Genomic DNA, 11,141 nt, shown 5'->3' on the forward strand with positions numbered 1-11,141 from the left:
GCAGCTCAGCTCAAGATGCTGAGTTCAGTCTTAGTTGTAGGTGGGCGTAGCCCACCATCGAATAGGCAATCTTGTTACACCAGCTGAGCCATCGTGCCACCTGTTGGCAGCTCAGCTTGGGCACAGTGTCACTGGCCCATGTGGGAATTGAACAGGCAACCCTGTTGCTCAGAGCTCACGCTCTTAGACTAACTCTTAACCAACTGAGCCACTCAGCTGGCACAATAGTTTTTATTTTTCCAGTTGATTGGTGTGACTGTAGGTTTTATCTTGCAGTAGTTAAGTTAAAATCAATCTCGTTGATTTTAGCATCCACATGAACATAATTTTGATTCACATAGACAGAATAAGTCATGGTGTCCAAATGTTTCACAGACACTTACTGTTAAAAGCTCCAGCAGCATGAAGGCCAAGGTCAAAGAGATGTGAAGGAAGGAATTGTGTAGAATGAGCAAGAGGCTCAGACCCCACAGCAGAAGGCTCCTGTGACATGAGACTGGCATTGTGGCTCCCAAAGGCAGTCTGGCATTCTTGGGTAAATTCATTAGTACTTGAAGAAACAGGACTTAGGAGGTTGTTCAGAAATGAGAATTCCTTCTCAAAATCATCTTCCAGTGAATCTACAGGTAAATCTTTTGTAACTGTTGAGTGAAAATAAAAACAGAATGGCTTTTTTCTTCTTGAATAAATGAGAATAGGATGTAGGGCAAATCAAATTTGTTTCATTGCTCTCATATTTTATTAACATAATTTTTAATAAACTGATTGGAAAAGCATTTCTAATTAGGTAAGCTGTGTATCAAAATGAGCACATTAAACAATGAAGATATATGAATATGTATGAAATAATTAAGCAACCACCTGTGTAAGATGGAAACTACAAGAGATGCAAGGAGAAATACAAACAAATTAATTATAGGAGACTCTAATTTATCGCTCAGTTAAAAAAAACAGAAAAATAAGATCTAAACACCATAATAAGATATTTTGTATATATACAAACCCTTATAGAAAAATATACCTTCTTCTCAAGCACACATTGAAAATTCCCAAAAATTAATTATACTAAGGCACACAAAAATATTGGTGAGTTTCTTAAAGAAGAAATATTACAAATATATTCTGATTACAATACAATAAAATGAAATAATTTAAAAAATGAAACAAAAACTCCAAAAGGCTCTTCGACCTGCAAATTTTTAATACCTAGTATTAACTCTTGGTTGAAAGGGAAATGGAATTTCTGAAAAATAGTGATAAAAATTATAATTTCAAATTATAATCCATGGGATATTTAAGTCACAATTAACAGGAAAAATAATGACCCTAAACACCTTCATTAAATAAAAATGAAAGAGAGGGGTTTCCAGCATGATAGAGTGAGGAGGTCTATGGATCTGCACATCAGATTTTAAATAACTGGTGGAAATTATTTTAAAAACAACCATTTAAAGTCTCTAGAAATTGTTCCAAGGACACACATCAAATGAAGAAATGTTTGCTCATGGAAATCAGGTAACATTTAGAAATAATGAGAGACTGATATTTGAACTAAGAACCACTCTCTTCTTCCCTACTCCCAGTTCAGGAAGATGGAAGTCACTCTAGCCTAGTGCAGCCAAGAACATAGGGCTCCCTTTCTCCACAGCTCTCAGCCAAGAGCCATCTTCCCAGGAGGGGCAGAAGTCAGTATTTCATATCCTGTCCACAGTTACCTGTTGCTAAGGCAAAGTCCAGGGGAGTGCAGTCAAGAGGTGGAAACTCCCATTTCCCTAGACATTAAGACCCCAGTCATGGGCTGGAAACTGATTTGGGTGTGGCATGTTGAAAATATGGAGGCCCCAATCACTTGACCCTGCCCATAAGGTGTTTCATACAGGAAGAGGCAAGCCCAAAATACCTAAGACTACTGTCACCCTCCTCACTTAGCACTCAGTTCCTACAAGATGTCAAAGAAAAACATGTTTTCACCCCTGCATCAAGCCATGACTCAGGGATTTTGCCTGGAGGGAGAAACTATCAAGTATATAGCTCCTAATCTTTCCCAAAGGAAGTATCTTCACTTGCAACAGAGTTTGGAGAAATTCAAGCTTAAGGATGCTCTCAAAAACAGTGGAGGTTATGGTGAAAGGCAACTGGGAGGAGATCGGTAGATTTCACTGGACAATGAATTAGATTTATTTTAGGCTAACTAGTTTACCTGAAGGAACCTGGGGAAAAAGTCAGCAGGGAAGAACCTGCCTAGGGTAAGAACAAATCTCAAACATTGATCTTGGGAACTATCCTTTCACAGAAGTCCAAATTTGATTGATTTTGTCTGTAGAACAATTTAAGGTCCAGGGCATTCTTGAAAACAATAGAACAAACAGTTGGAAATTAGTAGAGTTTTACAGCTGGGTGTAGTCAGGGAAAGAGACTGTTAAAAAGAACCTCTCCAAAACCACTGTCACCCCAGGGGGACTGTGGGTATAACTAAGCCTGCATCCCATGAGGAGTTCCACTAGTGGAAGAACAGATTCCACTGAAATAATCCAGCCTGTCATTAGACAAATAAATAATAACAAGCCTCAGAGGGGAGGACTAGTAGACAAAGTTGCGAAAATATATTATCTAAAATGTCCAGTTTCCAACAAAAAATAACAAGGCATGCAAAAAAGTGTGATTCATACACCAGCAAAAAGGCAGGCAACAGATACTGCTTCTGTGAGCAATCAAATGTCAGATTTAAGAGACAAAGCTTTCAAAGTAGTCCTTATAAACATATTCAAAGAACTAAAGGAAAGTATGGTTAAGGAAATGAGATGATAGATGTGTTAATTAATTAGATGGAGAGAATCTTTTCACAATGTATACATATATCCACAAATGTATACTTTAAATAGCTTACAATTTTATCTCAATAAAGCAGAAAACTTTTTAAAATCAATCTTTAAAAAAAGGAAGGTATGATGACAATGTTGCATCAAATAGAGAATATCAATAGTTAAGAGATCACAGGAAAACCAAATAGAAATTCTGAAATTGAAAAGTGCAGTAACTGAAATGAAAAAATCACTACAGAGGATCAACAGTAGATCTGAAGTAGCATAAGAAAGAATTAGCTAACTTCAAGATAGACTGGTAGAGATTATGCAATCCAAAGAATAAGGACAACAAAAGAATAAAGAAAAATGAACAGAGCCTTAGAGAAATGGTGGGCCAATATCAAAGTACCAGTATTCACATAATAAAAGTCTCAACAAGATGGGGGGTTGGTGTTGAAGAAATAATGGACAAAATGTCCCAACTTTGTTGAAAACATCAATCTACTCACCCAAAAAGCTTAACAAAACACAAGTAGAATCAATACAAACAGATCCTTATCTAGATACATCATAGACGAACTATTGAAAGCCAATGACAGAATCCCCACATTCATGGACTGGAAGGATCAATATAGTCCACATGGCAATTAACTCCAAATTGATGGATGAATTTAACACAATACCTATGAAAATCCCAGTAGGCTTTTTTTTTTTTGTAAAAATGGACAAACTGATTGTAAAATTTATATAATAGAAATGCACAGGGATTAGAATAGTCAAAACAATTTTGGAAAAAGAACAGAGTTGTGGATTTACACTAATTTCAAAATTTAATATAAAGCCACAGTAATCAAGATATTGGGTTGTCGGAAAAGTCATGATGAATTTTTGCAACAAAAAAAACAGAAAAAATATGTCATGACTTTTTCGACAACCCAATAGTATGGTACTGAACAAGGATAGGTATATAGACCAGTTGGACAGAATTTAGAATCCAGAAATACATTCTTACATGTTTTGGTCACTTGATTTCAACAAAAATGCCAAGAAATTCAATGGAGATAGGAGAGCCTTTTCAACAAATGGTGCTGGAACAACTGGATATGCATATTCAACAAACAAAAACATTGAAAAAAACTTAGATACCTAACGCCATACACAACAACTGACTCAAAATTATTATTCTTACGTGTAAGAGCAAAAATTATAAAATTTCAAGAAGAAAACAGGAGAAAAATCTTTATGACCTTCGGTTAGGCATAATTCTTACATATAACACCAAAAGAACAATCCATAAAAGAAAAAAATAGTAAATTTGACTAAATAAAATTTTTAAACTTGTGTTTCTAGAGGCAAAATTAAGAAAATAAGAAGACCAAGATAAAATATTTACAAGTCAAATATCTGAAAAAGTACTTTTTTAAAGAATATATTTAAAAATCTTGCAAGTTAGTGGTAAGATAAATGACCCAATTAAAAAAATAGTCAATCAGGGCCGGCTGAGTTGGCTTAACAGTTGGCTTGGTCTGGTCAGAATGGCTATCATCAATAAATCAACAAACAACATGTGCTGGCGAGGCTGTGGAGAAAAGGGAACCCTGTTGAACTGTTGGTGGGACTGCAGATTGGTGCAGCCATTATGGAAATAAGTATGGAGGTATCTCAAAATACTGGAAATGGAACTACCGTATGAGCCAGCAATTCCACTCTTGGGTATCTATCCAGAGAGACCCAAGACGCTAATTCAAAAAAATATATATGCACCCCTTTGTTTATTGCAGTGCTATTCACAATAGCCAAGACTTGGAAACAACCGAAATGCCCATCGGTAGACGACTGGATTAAGAAACTGTGGTACATTTATACAGTGGAGTATTACTCTGCTATAAAGAAGAATGAAATCGTAACATTTGCAATGATATGGATGGACCTAGAGAACATTATGCTTAGTGAAATAAGTCAGTCGGAGAAAGACAAATATATGNCTGTTCCCTCCCCCAATTCCCCAATCAAATCTTTAAAAAAAAGAATAAAATTAATCAAGGAAGAAAAGGGAGAGGGAACAAATAAATATCTGGAATTAGAAAGGGGGCATAATTACAGATACAGGTTTTACAAGATAATATTATAAATGGTGAAACTAGAACAATGTCCATTATATTTCATTTGTGATTTAAAAAAATGTTCTTTATTTTGGTACAGGGATTATACATGCACAAGCAGCTAACCATTTTGAACATACATTTGAAGCTATGTTAGATATACACGTTCATGACTATGATGGCTTCTTAAATTGTTTTATCAGTATGATCTACATTTATGTGTATACTTAAAAGTATCTTCCACACTTATTGGACACCTACTATGTGCAATATAGTTTATAAATACTATCTCTAGCCCTAGTGTCCCTGTAAGGTAGGAGTATGACTCATATTTCACATGAGAAAAATGAAAGAGACATAAATGACTTGTTTTTGAAAAAGCCAGGATTTAAACCCAGATGTTTCTAACTCCAAAGCTAAAGTAATTCAAATATATGTTGACTGTGTGTGTGTGTGTGTGTGTGTGTGCGCACGCGCATGTGTGTATAATATATATATATATTATATATACACACACACACATATATATATATATATATCTTCATTAAAAAATAACAAATTTAAATATGAGGGAAAGCTTGAAACAATTATACAATCCTGTGAAATGGATGTTTACATTAAAAGTACTTAGAGAAGACCAGAATTCCCTAAAGAAGACAATTCAACCCTCTAGGTATGGCTGGAGAACTCCAGTATTTTTTTAAGCACAGCCTCTAGTCCTGCCTGACCAGGAAGCCTGGACTTAGCCCCTGGGCAGTTACGNGTGAGTCGACGGTGACGGCGTAAGCTGCAGTGGGCTACCATAAGCTACTGTGTATGGCCGGCGGCCGGCCTGAGCTGCCAAGAGCCGCCATGAGTGACTGTCCAGTAGCTGGTGACCGATCTGCCTCATCCAGGAAGAGCACAATGATAAATACCAACATGGGCCAGTGAAGCGACGTCCTCCACAACTAGACTGAAGAACAGAAGGACAGCAACTTGTCTGTTCCCCTTCCCCAATTCCCCAACGTTGTTCCCCTCCCCTAATTCCCCAATAAAATCTTTAAAAATAAATAAATAAATAAATAAATAAAAAATGGTCAATCAATTTTAAAAGATTTGTCAACAAAGAATATATATAGGTGGCCAAATAAGCACATGAAAAGATGCTCAACAACGTAAGTCACTGGAGAAATACAAATTAAAACCACAAATTAAAAGCACTAAATGTATATGATAAAAAGACAGACAATACCAAATGCTGATGAAGATGTGGTGGAGAAACTAGAACCCTCATACTTCGTAAGTGGGAATGAAATGATACAGCCATTTTGAAAAGCAGTTTGGAGTGTTCCTTAAAAAGTTAAATTCAAATTTATCACATAATCTAGCAGTTTCACTCCTAGGAATCTGACTAAGGAAAATGAAAATAGATGTCCATAAAAAGGAAAGTATTTGAATGTTCATAACAGCAATATACAATAGCCAAAACCTGGAAACAATTCAAATGTCCATCAAGGGGTAAATGGATAAACATAATGTGGTATATCTAGAATAGAGAATACTATTCATCAACAAAAAGTAATGAACTACACAATAAGCAAAATGTGGTATATACTTATAATGGAATAGTATTCATCCTTAAAAAGGAAGGAAATTCTGCGATACGTCACAACATGGATGAACCTTGAGGATACAATGCTAATTAAAATAAGCCAGTCATAATAAAAAATTTCATTTAGATGAGGTATTGGGAGTGGTCAAAATCATAGAAACAGAAAGTAGAATGGTGGGTGTCAGAGGCTGGGGAAAGGGGGGAATAGAGAGTTACTGTTTAATGGTATCGAGTTTCAGGTTACACAAAGAAAATAGTTATTGAGGTGGATGGTCATGATGGTCACACAACATTATGAATGTATTTAATACCACTAAACTGTATACTTAAAAATGGTTAAGATAGTAAATTTTATGTTATATGTATTTTACCACATTAAAAAAAAATTAAGGCTTTGGAAAAAAGTAATGAACTACTGCTATATACAACAACATGGATGAATCTATAAAACATTATGCTTAATGAAAGGCACAAAAAGCCAGACAAAAAAGACTACCTTTTGTATAATTTAATTTATATGAAATGTCAAGGAAAGGGGAATTTATATATAGAGATATCAGATTAGTGATTTCCTAGGGTAGGGAGTGGAAGCAAGGATTAACTGCACACAAGCATAAGAGAATTTTTAGGGTAATGAAAATATTCTAATAGTCAATTGTGGTGCTGATCACAATTCTATAAATTTGCTAAAAATCACTGAATTTTACTCTCACAATGGGCGAATTTAATGATATTTAAATTATACCTCAATAAAGCTGTTAAAATATCAAGATTTTTATACAACTCTGCAAATAAATTTCAAAATTTAGAGAAAATGAGTAATAGCTGAGAAAAATATACTTACTAAAATTGATCCCAGTACAGATAGAAAGCTTAAAAAGACTAATTTCTATAGAGAAGAAAACACAAAAATGTACCAGGCCTACATGTTTTCACAGGGAAATTAACAACAATGCAAACATAGTAAATAAAATATCATCGGACTAATGCACAATGACAAAGCTGGACTTAAAACTGAAATGCCCACTAGTATTTTAACATTGTTCTGGAGGTAGTAACCAATGCAATTAAACAAAAGAAATCAATTACAGTCATAACAATTGGTAAAGAAAAAACAGGACTGTCTTGTTTGCAGATGACATGATAGTATACCTAGAAAACTCCACAAAAATCAACGATACAACTCAAACTATAAAAAAATTCAGCAAGGTAGCAAGATATAAAACATGCAAAAATCAATAGCATTCATGTATACAAAACAATAACCAGTTAAATGATATAATGGAAAAGAAAACTTTTTGATGATGGTAGCCAAAAAGATAAAGTACAGAGAAATAAACTTGATAAGAAATGTTGAAAACCTTTGAAAACACCTATATCTGAAAGCTATACAAGTAAACTTTAACAAATAGAAAGTTGAGGTTTCTTGTTTTTGGGTTAGACTGTTCCAACATCATCAAGCTGTCGCTTTTCACATGTAATGTTATCACAATAAAAGTATCCATGAGCTTTTTTATGGATCTAGACAAATGATATACTCATAAAGTTCATATTGAAAAATAAACATGCAAGAATAGTTAAGAAAATAGTGAAAAGAAAAGGAGGATATAGACCTACCAGATACAAAAACAATCAAGAAAGCTTCTGTTATTATAACCATGTGGCACTGGTGCATGCAAGCATCAATGAAATATAAAGAAAGTTCAGAAATAGTCCTAAGTACCTACAGAAATATTGCATATGATTGGAAGTTATCTCAAATTAGTGTGGCAAAGATTATTAAAAAACTTTAATAATTAAAGATTAATTATTAATTAAAAAATGATATAAAGTATAGCCATTTGCAAAAAGATAACATTTAATCCACTGCTAACACCATATGCATGAATAAACTCCAAATGAACTGGAGATCTAAATATAAAAATAAAACTATACAAATACTAGAAGAAAGCATAAGTGAATTCCTCTAACTTGGGATTTGCATATGATAAAAATCTAGACCCAGTAAAAGAAAAGATTAATAAATTTGACCACATAAAATTTTTTTTTTACTTACATGACAAGATACAACTATATGAAAAGTCAACAGACAAATGACAGCCTGGGAGAAAATGTTTGCAACGTAATTGCTTGGGGAAGATATTCAAGTTAGTATTTACTGAATGCCTACACTGCTGAATAGTGGAGATATATGAAATCATTAAGACCCAGTCCGACCTGTCCTCACAGTTATACAGATAGATTCTGACAGGGCCAAAATAATACAAAACAAAGAATAATTCCCATTGTGATGTGCTACGGAGTAGAAATACAAGGATACATACTTATATAGTGACCTATACAGATTTTAAGGTTAAGGAAATAAATATTAAAAACTAAATAATTTTAAATAATAAATTATCCATATATAGTGAAAGTATAATTTCCTACCATTTTTTTCAGAGTTAGAAAACTGAGGTACTCCACATTTTCTTATTTGAAGATATTTTTCCTTGTGATATTCAGTTGCTGAAACAAAAGCACACAAAAGATAAGCTGAAGAAGAAATTTAGCATGCTTATTTACTGTAATATTTTGTAATTTGAAAAAAATGTTCAATTAACCTAATCAGATTATAGAAGGGAGATGCAAAAATTTAAAGAATCATATATAAAAATCACATTTGTGTGTGTATATCTCTATATATACATATACCCAATACAGACACAGAAACTTTTTTTAAAATCCAAGATTTTCGTATTTTCAACTTCAAGGCCATTTTTTTAAAAGATAAATGAAATGTAAATGTGTCCTTTATACAAAAGTGGATAGTGTTGCTGTATGAAGACCTCAGAGACGGTAATACATCTAAGGACAAGGAAGTAATATCTCTACCACACTGTTATAAAATGCAATGCTCAGTTTAGGATACTACTAAAAAAAGTAAAAAAGGTTAATTCAACAAAAATAATCAAAAGGAAAGCAAATTTAAGGGAAAGGTAAAAGGAATATAAGGAACTCTGGGTTATTTAGCTTTAAGATAAGAAAGATAAAGAATGAATTAGGTTCTGAGTTCAAATACAGTTAGTATTAATATAAAGATAGTAAGAAGTACAGAAGATGAAGAAAAAAATGAGCTTTATTGGTAAAATTTCAGTTGAACATTGGAAAGAAGTGTACAGCAAAATCAGGTAATGGGAAAGAGATTCTAGAGATGGCTAGAGAAAGAAGTGAGGAGCACCAGGGTTTGAGGGCAGGAATGGGTGAGAGAGAAACAAGCTGAGTCACACCATGGAAAGTTTTGTTAAGCTAAGAAATAAAGCTTGGGGGAATGGAGGGATGTGTTAAAAGACCTTTAAGGAACTGTTCCTGTATAAGATGCAGGATAACCTCCCCCCTCTGTCTTCCCCTGAAATCTTTAGTAATGATCTGCTTTATTCCACAGTGCATTTAATATGGATTCATGTGGGGTTTGGTTTTATTTCAATCTACAGATGTGTGTGAGATTGGGATTAACACAGGCATAAGAGAAAAGGCTAGCTCAAAACACATAGTTTTACTGCATTATATGAAATACCACTTGAGTAAATATTTCAGAGAATAAATACATGTTTGAAGGCATTTCAATTACTTCAAGGTACTTCTAAAAGTTAAATTATTCAATTAAAGTTTGGGATGGCAGTGTTTTTTAGAAAGGTTATTCCAGTTTCCGCTCTATAAGTAGTGATGGTGTTGTGTTATCTTGTTCCCAAGGACACTGAATATTTTTAAATTTCCTGATTAATATGACCAATGAAAAATGCTACCTGTAAATATAATAGACTAGATACTCAGAAGCACAATCATTTACAAAAAAATCCTTTTAAAAACTATAAAATATACTTTTAATGCAGTACTGGACTTGTTAGAAATGAAAACTGTAAGCTGAAACCATAGCTGGGGACGGGGGGCAGCAAGCGAAGAGGAAAGGCAGATGCTCTGTGGGCAAATGTCCATACCACACTGCTCTCTGGAGACAAAGCCTTCAGCAAACAAAGAAACTAAGCTGAGACCAGGATTCCTACATTGAGCTAAAGGCCCTGGAAGGAGGTTAAAGTGATCACCAGACTGGTACGGTTCCCTAGGTATGGAAAGAAACAATATGAATTTTAACTAGAGAAAAATCTTCTAAGCCTCCAGGATTCCCACAAATTAAGAGCAAGCAAATATTAGGTTATAATCAGAAAACTCTAAAACAAGCTGATAAGCTACGGCAAAATAATTGGGATAAACCAGCTAATAGTAATAAAGACAGGATTGGCTGAGTGGCGCACTGGTTAAGAGCTGGCTTGGGACGCCAGCTCTGAGCAGCAGGGCCTTGGTTTGGATCCCACATGAGGGCCAATAACACTGCCCTCTATAGCTAAAATGGTGAACAACACCTTGACCTGGAGCTGAGCTGCCATGAGTAGCCGGCGACCGCGTAGGCTGCAGCCCCTGCTTCAGTGGGCTGCCATAAGCTACCATGAGTGGCTGGCAGCTGGCGTGAGCTGCCAAGAGTCGCATTGAGCGGCCATCTAGAAGCCGGCGACCAATCTGCCTCACCTGGGAAGAGTGCAATGCTCACAATACCAACATGGGCCAGTGAAGCAACGTCCTCCACAACTAGACTGAAGAACAAAA

The 11,141-nt window shown here is 34.7% G+C and overlaps 1 protein-coding gene across 10 annotated transcripts in view; it reads right to left on the reverse strand.

Moving 5' to 3' along the window:
• Positions 1-11,141, reverse strand: part of ICA1L (islet cell autoantigen 1 like) — an 84,940-nt gene that overhangs the window by 18,231 nt on the left and 55,568 nt on the right. For 9 of the 10 annotated variants that reach the window (XM_019635762.1, XM_019635764.1, XM_019635755.1 and 6 more), the window contains 2 exons: positions 8,931-9,008; positions 384-641 (listed from right to left, as the gene is read on the reverse strand). In XM_019635762.1, coding sequence (XP_019491307.1) covers positions 384-641; positions 8,931-9,008 — 336 coding nt within the window. The remainder of the gene's footprint in view (positions 1-383; positions 642-8,930; positions 9,009-11,141) is intronic. The other variant, XM_019635765.1, reaches the window with a different exon arrangement.

The sequence above is a fragment of the Hipposideros armiger genome, unplaced genomic scaffold (assembly GCF_001890085.2).
Source record: "Hipposideros armiger isolate ML-2016 unplaced genomic scaffold, ASM189008v1 scaffold_23, whole genome shotgun sequence".
Classification (NCBI taxonomy): Eukaryota; Metazoa; Chordata; class Mammalia; order Chiroptera; family Hipposideridae; genus Hipposideros; species Hipposideros armiger.